General features: G+C 44.5%; 1 protein-coding gene across 6 annotated transcripts in view; it reads right to left on the bottom strand.

The window, feature by feature from the left end:
- CRACR2B (calcium release activated channel regulator 2B) overlaps nucleotides 1-21,656 on the bottom strand; it is a 45,065-nt gene that overhangs the window by 17,792 nt on the left and 5,617 nt on the right. For 2 of the 6 annotated variants that reach the window (XM_079309082.1, XM_079309080.1), the window contains exons 2-7: nucleotides 8,662-8,917; nucleotides 7,123-7,234; nucleotides 4,439-4,613; nucleotides 2,118-2,264; nucleotides 1,707-1,797; nucleotides 1,481-1,573 (exon numbers count right to left, since the gene is read on the bottom strand). In XM_079309082.1, coding sequence (XP_079165208.1) covers nucleotides 1,481-1,573; nucleotides 1,707-1,797; nucleotides 2,118-2,264; nucleotides 4,439-4,613; nucleotides 7,123-7,234; nucleotides 8,662-8,874 — 831 coding nt within the window. In that variant the 5' untranslated portion in view covers nucleotides 8,875-8,917. Of the gene's footprint in view, nucleotides 1-1,480; nucleotides 1,574-1,706; nucleotides 1,798-2,117; nucleotides 2,265-4,438; nucleotides 4,614-7,122; nucleotides 7,235-8,661; nucleotides 8,918-11,228; nucleotides 11,270-11,806; nucleotides 11,944-18,260; nucleotides 18,332-20,319; nucleotides 20,450-21,656 lie in introns of those variants that run through there. The other 4 variants (XM_079309079.1, XM_079309077.1, XM_079309081.1 and 1 more) reach the window with 4 other exon arrangements.

The following is a 21,656-nucleotide window of genomic DNA, read 5'->3' as shown; positions in this document are numbered from 1 at the left end:
AGAGGGACCCGATTATCCACACAGCTCAGTGCAGGCCTCAGAGTTAAGAGCACCAGAACTATTTGAGTAGCAGTAAGTGGCCATGCAGCCCAAGCATTCTGCTCTGACCCTCAGCAAGATGCTACCTAGAAAGAACATTCCTGAGCTCCTAATGATGGTCTCCATTCCCCTCATATACCCCTCCCATCTATGGAACCTGGACTAGGGATGCTAAAGGCCACATCTCTGACTATTCCTTTCAATGAATATTTGCAAGCCTATTGTCCATTTGTTTGTCCAATTAATTTTTGAACTGCTGATATTGTCTGCTTCTTGGGGCCAGAAGTCCAGCACTAATCTCTGTATAAAGTGTGTTCTTCTAAATAAAATTCATACTGGTCTCACTGAGTGTCCCTCACCTTTGCTATTGCAGGACTTGAGGAATAACAGCTTTGTGTGGATCTTATCCATCACTTTTCTGAGCTCATAAAGCTCATGTGTATCTTCCCTCAGTCTCCTTCTCCCCAAAACCTAAAAGTCTAGACTTCCCTGGTTCCTCTTCCTAAGGCAAATTTTCTATTTTCTTCATAATATTAGCACTCTGTACCTTCATACTCAAGAAGGACACAATGGAATTAAAGGACACCAGAACTACACACACTGAGCCACATCAAAGATGTGGGCAGCAGGAAAAACACATCCTCTATCTTATTCTCAAAATCCTTCCTGATGACACCTCAGTTGTGCTGCTTTTCCAGCTGTTTGACAATGAGCTGGTGATTTCAGAGAAGTGCTTTTCATCCACATCACAGCTTGGTATCCAACTGGGATACTCCTCCATTCTCCAGCATCTTGCAGGTACCTCCCATGACTTGTTTCTGTGGGGTGACATCTCAGTTCTTCAGATACCAAAGAAAAAAGTCATCTGGAATGGATCATCCCATACAATGTCCATGCTGGGGATGGCAGGCTGAAGGAAAGCTTGTGCTTTGATCTTTTATGTGACTGATTATTCAGTATGTCATCAAGTGCCCAAATGCAAGTATACAATATGTACCTCTCTAAGTGTCACAGAAATGTTACTCCAGGTCATTTTGGAGTAGCCAGAATACAAAAAATAGAGAAATCTTGCTCTGTTATGTCCATAAACATCTTCCTTACATGCCATAATGAGCTTCAAACTCACAACTTTCAAATTGTTAGCCCATCTTCCTTGCCAACATTGTAAAACGGAAAGAAAGATTGTGCCAAGAGAACACAAAGCAAGTAAGAAAATGCATGAACAAAACATTCCCAGAACAGCATTACAGCTGAAGACAAACCAATTATTTGACAAACCATCTCAACACCTTCACAGACAGGAGAGGACCTTACTAGCTAGAGCCAAATTATCTAGTGCCAAACCCTCAGCATCTGAACACCATTTTGCATCAGAAAACACCTGAGCAGAAGGGCAGCAGAGGAGGATGTGCTTTGTTAGAAAGGATTTGGATGCCATTACCTTCTTCTGGCGGTAGAGAATTTTCTCCAGCTCCTGCTCTTTGTTGTGCAGTTCCTTCTGGAGCAGGTTACTCCTGTCATGCCTCAGTGCTTCCTGCAGAAGTAAAGATACATAGCTGTGTACAAAACCCAGCACAGTAAGAGCTGTTCCTTGGCCAGAAGAGCCACCACCTCTCCTTCAGAACAAAGGAAGGTTGATCTCAAGCCAAGACAGAGAGAGAAGGTACCTGGCAGACCAGCCTCTCCCTTTCTGCTTTGATCTGTTGCTCCATTTCTTCATAAAGGCACCTGACTTCTCGATCATGGTCTGACTCCTTCCTACAAACACAGGTGCATACAGGTCAGGAGAGAAAAGAAGACCACAGAAAGGAAAGAGGAGTGTGGAAACAGATTCCTATTAACAGCTGTGTGGCACTGAGTGGGATTTTAACCAGACTAAATGTTATGGGTGAGCACTGCTGCAGAGCTCACAGACCAAGACAGAGTCTTGGAAACAGACCTAGATAGAGTCATTTTATTACAGCAAGAAATATCTTTTTTTACTGGTGCATCCTGTAACCCAGTCTCTCCTTGCACCTGAGGCAGGATCCAAGCATCAGCTGGCTCCTGGCAGCAAATGGCCATGATGTTCTCCTTACCTCTTCAATGCTTGCTCCATAGACTCCTTCTCATGATTCACCTCCTTTATGTATGATGAAACACGCAACAGAAACTCTTCAAAATTGGATAAGAGCTCTGGACGCTCCTTTCGTAGGCGAGCCCAGAGCTCCCGAATCTCATGTGGGCTGGAGCAAGCATACAAGAGAGAAGGAAAGCAAGAGAGTTACTGTGTCATCATCTTATGGACTGCTATCCCATCTCCAACATGCACTCAGGACAAACTGCCATTCTCCTGTGATCATCTCTGTTACACCATTACAGCAGAGAGGGAAATTGGACAGGGGCAGAGCATGCATGTGGAGTGGGATCTGTTGTGAGACCAAAAGAAAGGAAGTCATCTGAAAGAAGAAAAGAAAACTAATATAGGAAGCAAATATGGATTGATTGCTTTTCCAAGTATTCATCCATCACACATTAGGTGTCAACATCAAGGCTTGTAAAAGTGAATATTCAGCAAATTTGCTGTGTGCTATGGTCAAACTGCTGTAACACACAGAGTTTAGCACACATCACACATCATTGGTGTTTTTCTTACACTCAGACTGTACTGGTGGCAGCTACAGTCCTCTTTTTTTTTTTTTACAGGTTTGGAAACCGAGGCACAAAAAAAGATGCAGATTTGCTGAAGTGTCACATCAGGATAACAATGGAGGAAGCCTTGGAAAAGCAAAGATGTCTTTTTCTAAACCTGCAATAACGATTACACTGTTTTGACATTTAATTCATTGCAACTTGATCATAGCACTTACAAGCTTCATTCTCAAAGTGTCTTGTAAGCCTGCAGACATCACTTCATGTTTCTTTTTAGGGAAGAACTTTTTAAATTTCTTTTTTTAATCACGAAACACTCTGGAAAAACTGCCTTGAAAGATACAGAATAATTATACCTATAGTCAGTATCCAAATAGCTATTTTTCTTTGCCTATGTATTTGTCTCCCTTAGTATTCTAAGCAAAGCAAAACAAACCAACCAAAAAGCCTTTGATTTCCACTGCCAGTATTGCATTACTGCCTTCTTTTCCTGACCCAAGTTTAAACAGTTGTAGCACTTCATCAGATCTTCGTATTTGAAATAAAAGAACACAATGAGTCCTGATAGGAAATGAAACTATTTCTTTCTAGAGAAAGCCATGAAAATATTTCAGATTCCTGGTCTCACCCCAATTAGCTTCTGTTTGATATTACTGCTTTACAACAGCTGTTTTGGCACAAAAGATGTGACATGAAGTAGCTACTGAACTCATTGCATAAAACTGCCAGTAAGTGGTCAAAATAAAACACAAGACAATTCCACTTTGGGACTTCTGCTTCTCAAAGCAGAGTTATAAACAGTAGACTGTTTTCCCAGAATGGTAATATGGCCTTTCACAGTGTCTGTTTTGGCCTGTTTTTTGAAGCTTAACAGCTTTCCAGATTCTCTTCCAAAAGTAAGTTGTTTATCACTAAAACTTGCAGGTGCTTTGTATCACAACAAAAATAAGGGAAAAAAAAGTCTGTTTTGTGATAGAAGTGCATCTGAAAGCAGCAAACTCCATCACTCTCAGCTTCTGTCTCCAATCCTGTCCACCTCTTTTTCTAACCTGGACTGTTCCTTGCAAAATGGCAGCACAGTTGGAGGACAAAGTCTGAAAAGGACAGCACAGATGCAGTTGGGCACCCCAGGCCCTGCCGGTGTGCATCTGTGAGAACCAGTTCATAATGCCTCATGTTGGAAAGCCTAAAAAAAGGCTGGATGACACTGGGGCCAGCAAACTCTACTGGGGCTACATGCAAGGGCATTAATACCAAGTTTCAAGGCTCATAGGAGCACCCCTTTGCCCAGTTTAGCCTTTCACACTCTTCAAGATCAGCACAGTCCCAACCAACTCCTCAGAGATCCTTAAGAGACCCTTAGAACTGATTATCTGAAAATACGTGAACAGTCACACACCATTCTGGAACAGAGAACACTCATCCTCCTTAACTCAACTAACCCTCACATGCTTCTTTTCATTTGCTGCCTGTGCTAGACTTGAATGCCACCAGCTGTTCCACTTTACAGCTGTGTTATGAACTTGAATTTTTGAAATTGTGAGAAACACTGAACTAAAAGTAATTGGTACCTGATGAGAAAACCCAGACCACACTACATTTGTTACCAAGCATATGAAAATCCAAGGCAGCAGTACAGAGAGCCCAAGCAGTGCTTCAGAGAACAAGCAGGTTTGTTCACCTTTTTGGTCTTTTCTGGTACTTTGAAGTTTTGGTACTGCAAGATCAAAACAGGGTAGAAGCAATGCCATGAGACTCCCCTACTTACTCTTCAAACAACTGGGCTGCTCCAAGCTGCTCCATCATGGAACAGAATCGTTTCTCTTCATCATCGTCATCTGCAGGATCCAACTCATCTGACCAGCCCGACTCAAAGGTCTCCTCGTGTCTGGAGTGGTCCATTCTCCCAGCCCCTTGACACAATTCAATCCCTATTAACTTTCCTGGTGGAAGGTGAAGAGAGGAAGAATAAATAAAGTCAAACTGGATGTCATTGAATAAGCTGCTGTTTTGGCAGCCTGGCAGAGCCCCAGGAGAAGCCTCGTGCATGCTGCGGCTGCAGGACACAGCTCCTGCCCAGTGAAGAGCCTCCGTTCTGACGTGCCGAGTGATGTCAGTGTCCGTCTGCAGTGCTGGGACTGAGCCTGGCTCCCAGCCCAGCCACAGGCTGCCAGGGCTCTGCTCACATGTGTGCAGATGAGCCCCCACCCACAGCCTTGGGCTGCCAGCACGGGAAGCGTGACATGAGCTCACTGCACTCCCACAGAGCTCCGGCTTCAGCCGCCAGTGATCCCACACTCTCTCCGGACTGTTGTTCCATGCTGCAGTGCCTCAGCTTAAAACACAGAGAGGAGGGGCTCCTTAGCCCTCCCTCCTCATGTGCTCCCCGTTTTGAGTCAAGGACTGCCTCTTGTTAGCATTGTGCACAACAGAATGAACTCACCCTCCAAGCACCTCCTCCTGCCCCGTCCCGTATACAGATGGCTTCCAGCTATCTGGATTCTGTTTCATGCTGGGACATTAATGCCACGAGAACCTCCTGCTATGCAAGGCATGTGACAAATACTGGTGCTGGGAACAAATCCTTCTCCAAGAAATAAATCAAGCAATCCTATCCAAAACACAACCCCTCATCTGTATACAGAGGTCAGGCCTTCAGCAGCAGCTACTCATCCTTTGCAGAATACATCTGCTTGGTTCAAAAGGCAGAAATGACATCCCAACTACAAGACCAGGAGTCAAGGATGTTCACAGAGCACAGATGAGAACATGAAGCCACTCTAAAGGGAAAAATATCCATCGCTATTACACTTCAAAGGACTCAACTTTACCTCTTCTTACCTCCATAAATCCATAATTTAGCTGCCTCTCTCCCACTCTTAAAATGTGCTGTAAAAACCTTACAGTGTGGAGGTCTAGGCCCTACTTAGTTAAAACCTGAAGATCAGACAGTTAATTAAGGAAAATTATCAAGATTAGGCACTTTTGATGTCTGCTTTTGAGAAAGGGTCATTATGTCTCATTATGTCTCTTTTACAGATGGGAAAATTGAGATGGAGATGGGGAAATTGTTTTGCTTTCCTAGAAGGAGCAAGGAGCCCTCAAAAGCAGCAGCCTTGATTGCAGCTTGAACTGCTTTCCCTTGATTTGCTCCTGCACATTCATAAGAAAGACAGCCAGGCCAAACTCTTGAGTCAGGAGCAAAATCTGAAAAGGATTACAGTGGTGCCAGACATAAAGAAAAACTATAAAGAAAAGAAATGCAGAAATCAAGTGTTTTGCCTAGACTGAAACAAGTGCCATGGAGCCAGGCTGCCAACACAGGATGGTTTCTGACACAAAGTGAAAACTTTTCTACCTCTCCCAGCAATGGCACTGAGGCATGATGCCCATCTGAGGCTGTGCCCATGGGACAAATGCCTCATACAACAAGATTTGGGAGCAACCAAGTCATAACACAGAGGGCACTGTGGAAGCCAATGTGCCCAAATGGTGCCCATTCACCTGCTACATACAGTGCTGGGCTGGAAAGCCCTCACTCCCAACAGGAGTCTTGTTTCTGCCAAAGAAGTGGAACCAGATAACAAGGACAGAGGCACAGGGCAAGAACAGGTTAGTCAGCAGGTACTCAATGGGTTAAAATAGTCCTTGTACAGGCTGGCACAAGACACAGTTTGCTGTGTTTAGAGGAAATCTTTGCAACTTCTCCTCTCATGCTGGCTGTTTCTAACCTTTCACATTATAGCATTAAAAAGCCCTCCCTCCCAAGTTGTGAAAAAACCAGGAGCAAGCACCATCTGGGCACTCAGGACAGCAAAATTCAGGAGCCTCTTCTATCACTTATGAAAACCCTAGGCCACCTGTGTTCACTTGCTTTGACCTGATCCACTTAACACCTCTGCATGCCCAAGGAAGGTGCTGACAGGTGCAGATTTTATAACACAGGTCAGATTTTCTGACAAGGCAGATAAGCACCTGTGCTGCTGGGTGAGGACTCTGGTCAAGGATTAGCATTCTCCTGCTGTTTGGAAAAGACAGCAGTAAGAAGGCAACAAAGGCTTATTTGCCAGTGTTCTAGCCTACCAACAAGACTCCTGCTAATGCCCTTCAACAGCACTGCTACCAGCTAGGGACAGTTGCCAAGGGGCATATTTCCATGCAGATGAGCAAATTATCAGACAGCCAGGCACAGTTGGCTGCATGTACCCTCTCCAGCAGGAGATGTTCAGTGGCTGGCTCTACCAGGCAGGCAGGGAATGTGGGAGAAGGCAGCACAAGGACTCCAGGAGTGGGATACACACACACCTTCTCCAATGATGTCCACATGAGCATGAGGCATTGTCCTGCATAGCTGCTGCAGCTTCAGCAAAACCACTGCATTTCTTTCTTACCAATAAAAAACATCCTATCACAGGTGGTTTCTTCCTTCCTCTGCCCCTGTGCAGTCCTTACCTAGACCCATGCTGAACTCCACAGGTGTCAGGTATCCTTTATTATTCTGTTCCAAGCTGTCAAAAACAGTCTCCAGCTGCTCAGGGGTTAGTGGGAGTTCACTCTGGAGCCGCTGCGAAGACAAAAGGATGAACAAACTTGAGGCAAAGCTCAATCCTCCCTTGTGACTGTCCCTGCCATCCTCAGCTCTGGCTCACAGCAACGTGCCCTTTCAGCACTGCATCCTGCCCAGGGTGTGACAGTCTGCCAGGAGAGCCAAGTGATGACACAAATACCTGTGTGGAGCCATTGATATGTTGACTTTTTCCATTACTGGATGATTCAACCAGGATTTCAGAGAGGGAATTTCAGGTTATTTTGTTTGGAGAAAGCTCAGCCTGCTTCCTCCCTCATTACAGAGCCACAGTCTCTAGCTCACTGCCTGCCTCCCTCCATTCCTGCTCAGAGGTGGCACTGCCAGCCTCCAGTGACCACTGCTGCTCCCAGGAGAGCTCTGGGCACAGCAGAAACCAGCTCCATCTCTTTGGCCAGGGAGGGAGGTCAGACTTGTGGGCATCTGGATGCAATTCCAAGCTCTTGCAGATCCTAAAAGAAATGTTCAGTCCCTAACAGCAAGTCAGCTTTCCTCTGTCACCTTCTGCCTGCTGGGACTGTATCACTACTCCCACAACATGGACAAGGAGCAAAACATTTCCCCTTCATAATATACATCCAGAGCACCTAGTGTGGAGAGGCACTCAAAGAAACAAATAGCAAAGGGGTGTAGACTAAAACCTGGTAAATGCCCATTAAACATGCAGGTTTAGATAAAAACTGAATTATAATTTAATAATATAACTATAAAAATTAGGCATCAGACAACCCAAAGCAAAGTGAGTCAATATTTTAAGTGGCATGGACCTGTCAAGCATTTCTTATAGATGTGGGAAAAGATGGGGCAGGGGAAAAACAATTCACATGTAACCTTCCTGATAAACCTTTAAAACAAAACTCTAAGAACTACAGAGTTTTTGTTAACAAGTACTTTTTTAACAGAAAGCAGCAAAACACATAATTGTAGAGCAAAGTGATAGTTCAGATCTAAGGTGAGTTTTTGGATTAGGCTTTAGCTATGGTTGTATCACTTCGTTGCCTCAACTTTTTTTTGAGAAGCTGATGGATTTTTCATAATGTAGGTTTTTTGGGGAGCTTTTTTTTTTTTTTTATTAGAATAAAGATTTTTTTCCCCTCCAGATTTTCCATCCACTTCATTCTTGATGTTTGTAAGAACAGTCATAATTTTTTTTATTTTACTCATTCCTTAAAAATTTTGAATTGCAGCCCCACTTGTCTCAGGAATTCCCTGGAGGTGCAAGGCCCTCCTGGGAGTTTTACTTCCTAGCAGTTCTCTGTGCCAGAGTTTGGTTCTTAGAAATCTGAATAAGACAGAGGCCACGTGCATGCTTGCCAAGAGTGAAGGCATGCCACAATGTCCCCTGTTTGTGCCACCCATGATTTTACAGATCTTCTCAGTTCAGATCAAGAATTTTTTTCCCTCACCTGCATGTCCACCTTGGTGATAAAACCCTTCTCATCCTTGTCACACAGCTGGAAGAGCTCCCTTGCCTTCTCAAGCATCTCCACCTGCACATCTTCCAGCCTGCTCATTTGGTTGGGAGGAGAAACACGAGGAGCCACCCTATCCTCCTCACTCCCTTCCTTATTTCCTTCCCAGTGGACGTATCCCAAGAGCACTCCACTCTGGTTCTCCATCTTCTCAAAATCTTTTTCCCCAGGGCAGGGCCAAACAGAAGAGCTGTAGGGCAGGAAACAGAAAACCCAGTCAAACATAACCCTCCATTTCCAAACCACACGATATAGTTAAATGCCTCAATGGTTGAAAGAACAACATTTAGCATCTGTATCTGGACAAAATAATATTTGAAGTCCACTCCAGCCTAAAATATTCTGTGGTTCTTGAATGAACTGCGCAGAGGGGGAAAGGGGAGTTTGTGTCAGAGACACAGCACACTGAGATAAGTCCTGTACACAACATGGGTGTAGTTAAGCCTTCACACATCTGTAACCCTGCACCCAGCATGGGGGCTCTGCTGCCTTCTCTCCTCTTCTGCCTTAGACCCACAGTGCAGCCCGAGTTCTTTGCTGGTGAAAGCCAGGTGCCAAGGGAAGGTTTCAGCAGAGAAGAAGGTGGGAAGGGAATATTAAAGCACGCAGATAAATCTGCATGGGAGCACAGTGATAGTCCCACATCAGCTAAGAGGAGGCTCAAACACTGTGAGCTGCTCCTCTCTGATCTTGGTTCCTCTGGGAATAACATGTACTTTTCCTTCTCTTGTTGCTTTTCTGCACCACGCCTTTGAGCACCAAACCTGCATTAAAACTGCAAAAACCCAGAGCAGGATGAGAGCAGATAGAATGATCTGTGCAAGTAACAGAAGAAAAAGAAGAAGAAATGTCACTCCCAGCTAGCTCCTCTATCTGGCCTTCCACCTCTGACATTTTCTTGTTAACGCTTTCCAAATAGTAGCTCCATATTTATTTTTTTTTTAATGCTGTTACAGCACAAAGAAAGGTCAGACAATTCCTACACTGGGAAAAATTTAATAAGCTGGGCACTCCTGACCCCTTGCCTTCAAGCCTCTGTTTTGAGAACTCATGAGCTGCCAAACAAAATTTTAATCTGAAACATTCACCTTCAAAGGAAGGAAACCACAAAACTATGGAGACATTTCAGAGGCCAAAGAAAATATTTCCCATCACTTACAAGTACCTAAAGCAAAAAGGAATGGGAGCACCCATTTAAGCTTAGCATTGTGACTGTAAAAATGCCTGCACCAATCTACCTTCTGACTTACTGATCTCATAGAATCAGACTCCTTCTCCAGGCAGCTCCTCTTCAGCAATGCCACCACATTTTTGAAGCCTTGCTGCTCTGATTGCTTTAGATTTCTCTGTCTGCAGACCTGTTTTCTGCCTTGCAGGACAGAAGTGAGCTGTGCAAGCAGGCTGAGAGCAGATTTAAACAGCGCTGGACAAAGAGGGCTTGAGGGTTGGGTTGCTTGGGTTTATTTTAACCTCCAAGAAATTAAAAGCCACGTAGCGATGCCATGATAACAAACTAATTCTGTTTGCACTCTTGGTACAATGGGAGGATAAAGAGCACGATGGCCAGGAAGAATGTCACATGTGAGAACGATATGAAGCTGACACAAAAGGAGAAGGCAATTATGCCCCACGCTCTTTGACTCTGTTTATTACTGCTGGTCCATCAGCCAGCGGGTGGTTCTGCTTCACAGAACAAGCAGAACGCTTCATTCCCCCTTTCAAATCCGTGTTTTTCCAGGGCACTTCTGCTTCACATAAATATCTGCTCAAGTGACACGAAACTCTGCAGAAGACTACCTATAAATGGGTACTATTATATGTTTCTAGTCAAGTAAACATCCCTGGCAAGTAATAGACTCAAGAGTTGGACCCAAGCTTTGTGAAATGCAGCAGAGGAAAGAAAGGGAGACAGAATAAGGAGGCAGACCTTGTTTTTCTCTCTTGCTCTTTCTCAAACAAACCCTCCTACCAAGCATTTTTTGTGTTATGGAGCCAACACAGGAAAATTTGGAGACTAAAGTTAGATTCTAAGCATTAGCTAGTAGTCAGCTTGCTTCTGATGACAAGTCTGTGTGTGTAAGTAGTAAAGAAGTCAGAAAGAACACCAGCTTACTCTTCACATTCAAGTGAAAGTGGCAAATCTGGCCTTGAAAGAAAAACAAAAAGGACCCAAATATCTTATGCTTCCTAGATTTTACAGGTGATTATGGTGAAGAATAACAGCCACCCTGGTGAATGATAATTATTGGCTTCTACAAGCACCTTCCTGAAGATTTTTTTCCAGACCTATTCCTTTTGCAAAGATACAGCTTCAGGACAAGCAGCACCCTGTTCCAGACAGCAGCTGGGATGGAAAGCAAAAGGGATTTCAAAGCAAGAGCCATGACAGGATTATAGAAAATAGCCAGAATGAGAAAAGACACAAGTAAGCAGTGTTTTCTAAAACATCCCTCTAGCTGCCTAAGAGACACTGAGGACCCCAGAAGTAAAGATGACCTTACTTTCTTCTTATCAGCTTCATCAGTTCTAGAGCAGCCCACACAGTTGAGTCTCCCCAGCCCTGCAGCAGCAAACAAAAGGTGGTGCAAGTAGGATGTTCTGTTCTCTCTCAGAGACATTTTTTTGGAGCTGAAATCCAACCCATTACATCCCTACCTCCAGCATTTCCTCATTTTATCAAAAGCCCAGCTGCACTGAAGCTCCCAAACACTGGCTGAGTTAAAAGCCTCTTAATTAGGAGAGCTGGGAGCCTGACATGAACAAAAGTCTGAAAGGATTTCACTCGTGTAAAAGACCAAGCCCATTAATTCAATGTTCAGAGCAGGAAGTCTCTTGTCCAAGCTGCTTCAAGTGGCTTCAAGCCAGATGTGGCTTTTTCAATGGTGAGACAGCACTTGTAGAGGAACAAAGCAGCAAATAAGAGAGAGCCCCAGGAAGCAAAATGCATTGCAGCTCTAATGGACTTCTCTCCCAGAAGCCTGTGACTGAGAAATTCTTCTTCTCTGTCCCCATTTGTAAGGACACTGTGTGGTGCAGGTGGGGCACAAAGCAGATCTCAGTCTAACAAGTGCTGTCACACCTTCCCTAGTTACACATCATCAGTGCAGAGGACTGGGGCAGCATCTTCATCAGCACGATGCACGACATCACAGAAGAACCACTTTGAAAGAGGCTGAGGTCTTTGGAGTGCCAGAACTGTGGACTGGTATATAGAAGTGAGGCAAGCAGAGCTGGCTTAAGTGCAGGACAGCTGGGGAAGAACCATGCTGAAGATATGTACAGGCAGCTAATGCTTTTGGTCAGGCAAACCTGCCAGGGTCTGCCAGAGAGATGAAGTCAAGCTACCTCCAATGACAAAGCCAATGGTTGTTACCAAAACTTCCTGTCAGGATTAGTTTTGACAGGTCCCTTCTGGAAGGAAAAGGTAAATTTCAACACCTAACCTGAAGTCAGGACAATCTCTGCATCTTGAGCTGTTGATTTCCATCATAAAAAGGTGTGCAATGGGTCACAGCAGAGTTTGTCTAGCCCAGCATCCTGCCCTCAACAGTGGCTGTGAATGGCTGGTAAAGGAAGAGTTACAGCAGGGCAAGCAAAGAGAAGACTTCCTGAAGACATCTGCCAACTGACAGCCATTGTCAGCCTGGGGCAATTCCTGAGCCGCGTGGTTCCTTCCTTATCTTCCAAGACACTTGTCCAACCCCCCTTTGTGTGAAAACACTCACTGTTCCCATGAACATGCTGCCTGAACAGAAATGAGCTGCCTGCTGCAGCCAGTGGGGGCTGACATAGCTTCATGGGACTATTTTCAGGGTAGATGGTTTGACCAGCATCAACTCCACAAGACATGGAGTCCCAGCTTCAGTCCAGATGAGTTCTCAGCCACCTTCACCCCTGGGAACCGTGTTGGAGGCCAAAAACTTCTTTCCCATGGCCTAGGAGATCTTATGGGAGGATGGAAGTGCCAGGGATCTAGAGGGCTCCAATACATGCTTAAATTGCTCTGGTGTGTAATGTTTTTCTTCAGCCCTATCTTCCCCCATCCCAGAGGTTTGGCTGCCTATGCTCAAAGTCAGCTCTGATACCACACAGTCCAGGTTTGGGCAGTGTCCAACATCTGAAAAACCTGATACAGAGCTATGGATTACACCAGGTAACTCTTGCCATAGGATGTGCTGGGGCTTAACAAGGAAAAATTCACCTGCTGCTGCAAGACAACTTTCCCAGAGCCTGGAAAGCAAACATAAGTCTTCTCAGACACAGCTCAGAAGAGTAAATTGCCTGTCATAAAGACAGCTAGCACCAGACCCTGGATTTCTACACTGAGGAAACTCAGACCAATCTTACGTAACTATTTTAACTACCTAAGGCATAAGCTGAGGTTTGACCTCTGCAAAGCTGTGTCAGAAAGTCAGCTGGCTCCCATGGGCTTGGCATTATTTAGGAAAATCATAAGACTTGACTTTTAATCCTGACTCAGCTGGCCATATAGCTGTGGGTAAGTCACAACACCTGCCTATGCCTGTGGACTGTCAGCTCCTCCAGCTTGGTTCCTGATGCTTGTGACAGCTGGGACTTTAAGACTCAATATCTAGAGACTGATAATTACATGTGAAACTCAAGCATCCAAATAGTTTCAAGGCCTCGAAGCTGAAGAATGAAAAACTTGAACACAGAAACTGCAAATTTCAACAAACAGAAAGAACAGACACAATTGCTTTTCCTGGAAAAGGGAGGTACTACTTTCAAGGTAGCATTACAAGGTCATAATTTCCAATTTATTGCCTCAAAAAGCTTCTCCTCTTGAAGCAGTGTTAAAGAGGCACAGGAAAGTCATGGATAAAATGCTATCAACAGCCAAGGTCTTATCTAGGTGACCCTGACCACCATGTGCACATGACAACTTCGGGGTGCTGGCTTTTTTTTTTTCTGTTTTTTCCACAGCCCAATGACAAGGAGGAAAGTGAGGAGTGCAGCCAAATTTCCACAGCTGGTCCTTAGATGACCCTAGTCACTGCAGGGCATTGTGCATGCACTGAAAACCATGCATTCCTAGCAGTCCTCCCCAGTGCAGGACAATGAATCAACAGTTAATGCAGGAGGGAAAAACTAAGCACAACTGGCTGAGTGGCTTACCCAGGATTACAGAACAAGGCCAGTGTTTGGGTCCTGTAGAGGGAACCTATAAAGGAAAGTTTTCCTGTACCACTGAATTTTTAGTGACAGAGTGGCCAAAGGGAATATTAAAGAAGAATCTTTACAGGTGTACCACAAACTGAAGTGCTCAGATACTTGCTGGGAGGTTTCCCAAGAGACATCCTCCTTTATCTCTGCCTAAGACAATATTATTAGAAACAACAAAGCCACCCCCACACTAAAGCTAAATATTTAAGCCATTTATTTAAACAAATCAGAAGAACACACACACCCTTTCCTTTCTGCTCCTGATGCAGAAAAATAAGTCTTACAACTTCAAAGTAAGGAATTCACCAGGTATTTAGGCACACAGTGATCACACTCCTGGTGCATACACTGGACAAGCCAGGTTTGATCCCATACATGAGAGGTTATTACACAAAGAGGAGATGAAGGGCTACTAAGGGATCACTGCAGCACAAAGCTGTTGCTCCAGCACATTACAAATGCCCAACAAAAGCAGGCCAAGATGCAGTAGGTACAAAGCATTTGTTGCTTGGTCATGGAATGGAAGCATCACTAGGAGCAGGTGAGCAACAGGTAAGTTTTACAAGAAAAGAGCAATAAAAACTTCACAGGTCTTTATACCATTTTATATCAAACATATGCTCCTTGCTCTGTTTGTTCTACTTACCTTTTGCTCCCAAGGTTTTGTAAGCCTGCAATTGCTATAAAAAATCCTTGTTGTAGGTCACAGTCACATCTACACATCCCAGATTTTATAGGACTGTGAGATTCAGCAATCAAATATAGGTATTTACAATTATTATCCTAGTTACAGGCAAAAAGCACATACGCATTGACAAAAATCACAGCCATGCAAAACTGACCAGGTGAAGGCAGAGCAGAGCTCTTGCCAGGGAAAGACAGTGACCCCTGTGACAAACTGGCTTCCACAGATGCTAATTTTCAAAAGCTGCTCAAAGGAACTGGGTACTCACTTGGTGAAAATTATTTTAAAAGGCTCTGCCAAAGCTCAGCCCAGTAAGGCTGGGAGAAGGGCAAAAAGAAAGTAGTTATTTCCTTAGTGTACTTTGTTCAAAATTAATTTTGCTCTTTCCCTTCTCTAGGAAATTTGTTTCCTTTGTTTGGAATTTGTTTGGGTGGTTGTTGGGTTCTCCCTTCCCCCAAAGGGAAGGGCAGGAAAAGAAATACACTAAAAAATGAGAAAAACATAAATTGTTTTGTGAAAGTTTTTTCTTTAAGAAAACCTAAGAAACCCATACACACCCTGGGCAGAAAGCCTGAAATCAGGTGTTCATATCTAGAGCTACACTTTACTCTCTCTCTTTTAATTGCCTGCACTTGACTGTATGCCTTTAAGGAAACAGGAACAAATCCAGGAACCTTTGTGTTGTTTATTCAGCAGGGGATTAGCCCAGCCTGATAGCCCTGAGCTAACCCGTGCTGCCGTATCTTGGATGACTTCATCACGGGATATGCCAGTAGGATACCCAGGTATATCCCAGAAACACTGACAGGTTCAAGAGCCTTCATCATTCTAAAGAGCAACTTAAAAAGAGGCTCTGCTGCAATTCACTATTTCCCTCACCAAAACTCATCAAAGAGGAATTTACCATTACCGACTTCTTGATCTTTGCCAAAAAAAATAATCTTGCCATGGGGAAAGTCGTTTGATTCAGACTCTATGCTCTTATCACCAAGCAACCTGAGAGTGGTAATGGTTCTCTTTTTCCATTTCAAGAGGTGAACAAATAAACTTGTTAAATCTGCACTCAATCATGCTTCCCGATTCAACAGCATAACAGAAACCACCGACTGTGCCAACAACATGAGAAGTCTGCAACACAGATAGGTATCTACAGTGTCCCAAAAACAACATCCTTCACCCCAGAAATTGCCACAAATCCTCCATCACACCCTCCTGTTGCTCCCCAGCTTTGGCATTGCCAGCTAGTGGCATTTTGCAGCTTTCTCACCCTGGCACAGCAAACAGTGAGGGAGAGTTTGCACTGGATACTCTCCTACTAATTGGACTTTTGGCTTTGTTAGGTTGTTTTGCTTCAGGAGTGGAGAGAGAAAGCATCAGTTTTTCCTCTAATAATATTTGGGCCAAGAGTTAATTCTCAGCAATTAAAAACAAAATCCAAACCACATTTTTTCCATAAACAGCTAATGGTCTTGGATCTGTCAGTATAACTAGCACACAGCTCATGTCTCAGAAAATAAAGAGCTTGCCTGCAATAAGACATGACAAATAACAACAGCTAGTTTCAAAATAAGTAATTTTCATTAATTCCTTTACTTTATAAAAGAACAGGTTTCCTGAAACTTTAAGAACAGAGTATTACATCACATCAGGATTAATCTTATGTACTGCAGCATTAACTGAACACCACTAACAGTGCTGTTGGAGATAGACACTGCTTGGAGTTGAGCAATCAGAAATTAGATCATTCCTAACACCAAGTATGTTGACAACAGAATATGTGCTCTGCAGGAAATACCTACAGACCAGGCAGGAAGGCAGGAGGCAAAGAACCCTTATTTGCCAGCCCAGATGAAGGAAAAAGAGGATAGAAGTCAGAGGACTTGGCACTTGACATCAGATCCAGCTTGGTACTGGATAATTTTTGATTCAAAGTAAACACTAAGCACTGAGTGCCCAAGCTAAGCAGATCCCTGCTCCCTTCTACTCTTCTTTTCCAGGGGTTGTTGAGGCAGGTAGGAATGCCTCATAAGGAAGACAAGATCCAAACCTAATCTGGCATTTAAGGCTCTTCAGGAAATGACATAAATCCAGGACAAATCCTCAGCTCGTGTACTGGAACATGAGTGGGAACTCCCTTCCACCTCACCTGCACCTTTAGAGAAGGGAGCACTTGCATGCAGAGCAGGTGGTACCAGAGACAACAGCCAGGATTCAACACCCTTCTGCTGGGCTCATGCCACCTTTTACTGAACAGCTAAGGTGTCATCAAGCTAAAAAGGACCCCAGCTGCTGCAGCTCAGCAGGGACACATCAGGAGAAAGGCTGAGGAGACTCCTTTCACACCCTGCAAGCAGCAGGGGTACTGGGTACATGAGGCTCTACCCCAGCCCTCAGGACAACCACACTTGCCTGAAAGCAGGCACACCTCAGTCCTCTGCTGGTGGAGGGCCAGACACATTTTGTCACTGTTCTTGAAGTATGTCAAAGGCAACAAGCAGAAAGAGCTTTTTGTTAAGTAAATGGGTAAAATACTCTAAAGGATACACAAAGCTTCAAGTGCTAAAATTTGGGTATTGTGGAATTGCCTGTGTAACCAATTCCCAAATGGCAGAGATGGTGAAGAAATCTCATCAGTCACTGCCTCCTTTAAGAATCCAGGAGCCTCAGATTAAGCTGGTGATGGCATTTGCACATCAGACAGGAGGAAGCACTTCTCTACAAACCCTTCAAGTGTGCCATCTCACTGACATGAGATGCTGAGAGTGTCACAGGCATTCATGAGCTGCAGAAGTGGCTGTTTTGTTCTGCTCCGAGTTTGTCCCTGAAGGACTATTGCAAAAAATAGCTGTTTTGGTGAAAATACTCTTTTCCACAAATAGCAAGAAGACTGTCCTAGGAGAGTATCATCCCATTTTTATGCTGGGAACAACAGGGTATCTGCCATTAGCTGCTGTAGGACACAGCACTAGTTAGCCTGGCTGCTCTCTCACATGCAGAAACCCTCCTCCAAGTACCTGGAATCTTTGACCAAAAGGACCAGAGAATTTGCTACATTTTCACCAGCAAAAAATCTAGTGAATAGGACTTGGTACTCCAACAGCCAAAGGCCAGGCTTCTCCTCACAACTCTCCTGGCCATCATGGCTGCTAAAATTCACATGGTTCTTCGAGTCCTCAGATTCTAGCTGCCTATGTCATACGAGAACAAAGATTTTCCTTTCCAATAAGAAGCTGAATCTCAGCCTCACACCTTGTCACCCTCAGCAGGGTCCCTCCTGGGCTGCTGTTATGTATGCCCACTCACCCAGCAGAGTCACTGTTTAAGTCAGTCACCCTCTCTAGGCTTGAGTACCTTTATTGTAAGACAGAGAAATATCTGGTGTTGCTTTATGGAGGATGAACTTTCTGCCACCCAGCCTCAGGATGCTGAACAAGAAAAGTGTTCCTGGTGTCCTCCAGGTGATTCCCAATCTTGTTTTGCCACTTCTTCAATAAATTTCCTAACAGCCACCCACTGACTTGAGCACAAGTCCCTCCTGGCCAGCTGCAAGTTTTCCTCAGGCACTACAGTGTCCTCCTTGTACAAAGGCTAAAAATCTTGTGACAATGCCACCTCACCTGGAGTACCACAGGTGTGAGCTCAGAGAAGTGCGCAAGAGCCTCACCTTTGTTGATCAAGATCCTTTGTCTTGAAATCAGCCTCACAAAACCAAAAATTCATAGCCTTATGTTGTCCCCAGATTGCTCTCCCAGCACACACAGGCACAGATAAAATATCAAACCACAACATCAGACTGCCCAACCCTTTTTCTCCTTTCCCCTTCCAAAGGAAAAACTTCTTTTTGGTAAAACATTCCCACTGTTTACTGAAAACATGTGGTAAACAGTGATTTCTTCTCCAGCTGAGCCAGCAAGTTCTCAGCAGCACCTGAAACCTCCTTACCCAGAGGGCTGGATACAGCTGCTGGGGGAATGCAAGAAATTCAAGCATATTTTCCTCATCCCAAGAAGTTCTCCTCCAATATTTTGAGGACTGGACACCACTATCTCACTCCCATAATATTTTCTAGGCTACATGTTAGCAATGGAATCAATGGGAAAAGTACCTTGCTGTTCTGACCCTACAAAATGCATTAAAAAACAAAAAAGGTTTGCAAATATTAATGAGTAGGAATGGGTATGGATAGGATTTCTAGGCACCACAGCTCCCTGTACAAGTATCACTCTAGCTGATGCTGTATTTGTTTTGCCCAGGAGGGATGCATGGACAGTTTGACCTTTCTGCAAATGTTGTTAAAACAACAAACAGAGCCAAAGAAGGTGGATGAAGCCAATTTCAAAGAAGATGGTTAACCCATTCTCTGCCTCCCAGAGAGGAAAAGTGCCCTGTGAACAGGTGTGTGACACAGTTACCTCTCACCTCTTGATCTACCTGCCAAGAGTGAGCATAAAGGTAAAAATTCACTCCTTCCTGTAAGCTTAGGAGGTGTTGGCTATGCTGTGCAAAAACCTTTCCTGAAATACCAGTGTAACCTATGCACTGTAAAAGGGTGAAGTCCATACCCTGAGTAGAGACACAACTTGGCTGTCAAACCATTGAGGGGAGCACAGGTAGTCTCAAATCCAAATGCCACCACTCCCCATCCCAAAAAAAGAAAGGATGGGTTTTTATGTTCAAGAATTCCATGATCTAGTACAAGGTATCAGAAATACCCTCTCCTTTTCTCATTCAGAGGGGATAATCACAACAAAATGCTAAAAACCTCGGACTTCTATAAGATGGAAAACTAGAGAATGTTTTGAGCAGCCACAAGCCTTGAGCTTCTCCTCCACACATCAGGATAACACTGGCACATTAAGGGCACCTATTCCTGGCATCCCAGGCACAGTTAAGAGCAACTAAAGCAAACAAGAGCATTTGAACAAAGTTGGAAGCAGATGCTGTTTGAGAGGTGCTTTTGTTTAGCATGTACAACTGTTCTAGGCAAAGTAAAATTACTGCAGGGTTGGAGGGATATTCCTCTCTTTGACAAAAGCTGTCACTGAGTGAGAAGCCCACAGCAGGAACAATGACATGGGATTACAAAATAGGGTGGAGGAGAATAGGGGAATAGCTATGTTCATAAGGCACAGTGGTAAATTTCCTGCCAAATGCTTCCAAAGAAAAATTTCTAGTTGCCTTCAGAAAGCATGCAGTGGAAAAGCCTTAGTTTTTAATCAGACCAGCTCAAGACATCCATTTCTTAAAAAAAATAAAAATAAAAATCACAGTTTCACGCATTCTAATATTCATCTGTTGCTCCAAATCAGCAGTTTCTCAAATCAGTAAGTCACTAGAATCAGTTAAGCATCTTGCAGAACCACATCAGAACTGAGAGCAAGTTTCATGAAATCAACATTTGCAAAGATCTCAAGTGATCCAAACTGAAGCATTAATTAAGCACCCCCAGCTCTTGAAAAATCAATCAACAAATTTTCCTCCTCTGTCACAAGAATAACAGCTGTTTTTTTGCAGTGATATACAATGCCACTGAACTCAGTGAGCTCCAATCTGCTGCTTTAAAGCAAAAGCAGGAAGTCGGAACAGAAAATTCCTAGGGAAAAACTCTACTGAGACACAGCAACTCAAACTCGTCCAGACTTCCTGCTAAAATAATTCTTTGCCCAAATGAGAGAGTTCTCCCCTCCACCCCATTTTGTCTCTCTGCAGGTGTCCCCAAATACCTGGAGCAGCAGGCCAGTGTTGCTCCCCTTCCCTGGAAGCAGCAGTATATTCCACAGCAAAAAATCTAGCGGGGGAGGAACACTGCCACTGTAAATAGAGGATCAGAGCCGGTCCAAGGCAGGAGGTGTGGTCTGCACTGCTCCCTACGCATCCCAGCCCCTTTCCAACACAGCCTAGTAGCCCTCAGCTCAGAAGGCAGCACAAGAAAACCTGCACTTGAGCTGCCAAGGTGAATTCCTTGTAATCCTGCCTTGTGCACAGCGGCGAGGGAGAGGGGGTTGTTTCTGAGCTGCCTTAGGCAAGAGGGGAAAAGGGGGAAGAAAGCAGATGATCCCTCATCTCACATTGAACTTACCTTCCCTGAGAAACTCTAGCTGTGCTTGCACTTAGCTTGCTGCCTTACCCCCAAGCAATTTCCACCAGGCAAGGGCAGGAAACTACTCCTGTGAATCCTGCCTCAAGTTCAACTCCAGTTTTACGAGGTTGACAACCTGTTTCACAAAGAGAAGCACAGAGAACTCAGGAAAAGAGAAGCAAAGCATAAGATGACAGGGCAAGGAGCATCAAAAGCATCATAAAACACCCACCAGGGGTGGGGTGCACACCCCAGGACTGTCTCACTAAAGCAGCCAGAAATGCCACCCTCTACCCTGCCACTGACAGAGCACTACTCTATCCACAGCATCCCCAAAAGGAACCAAAGCCATCCCTGCCTGCTGACAGCTGGGGATGCTGATGAGGATTTGTCACTCAGTGACAGCTCCAGAGTCTCCAGGCAGCACAAAAGATGCTCTCAGCTGTGTCAGGTCCTACTAGTTAAGCCTGAGGTCTTCTCAGGAAAGGTGACAAAGGAAAGAAAAAAAAAGTGAGCATTGAGACCCTGCCAGGCTGTCTCTTCATCACCTGGTAAGGTTTTGTACCCCTTTCTCACCCCTACCCCAAATGCCTCTTTTGCTCAGGAAACAAGCTTTGCCATACAAGTCACGAGCAGGCAAGCCTACTCTCTACAGAGAGTAAATCCCCCTCTTCCACCAAATTTCCACTGAGAGGACTCCAGCTGATACCTGAACAGCAGAGACCTCACCAAACCTGCAAAGAGAGGAGCTCCAAACAGCCCCATTCTCCCAGCAACAAGCAAATGGGGCCTGCAAAAGGCAAAGAAGGGTCCTTCCCTATTAAGATGGTTATTTCAAAACCCAGACTAAAAAAATGGACATGAAGCCTACTACAAACAATCACAACTGTCTTTACTAGAGATTTAAGAGGGCCAGTGAGCTCCCCTGAGTCATCTGGGAGGTTTCTGTGCTAGCATAGGGCACAATCACCTTTCTATTTC

Source organism: Erithacus rubecula, assembly GCF_903797595.1.
Source record: "Erithacus rubecula genome assembly, chromosome: 6".
NCBI lineage: Eukaryota > Metazoa > Chordata > Aves > Passeriformes > Muscicapidae > Erithacus > Erithacus rubecula.
This window is presented reverse-complemented; position numbering and strand designations above follow the sequence as displayed.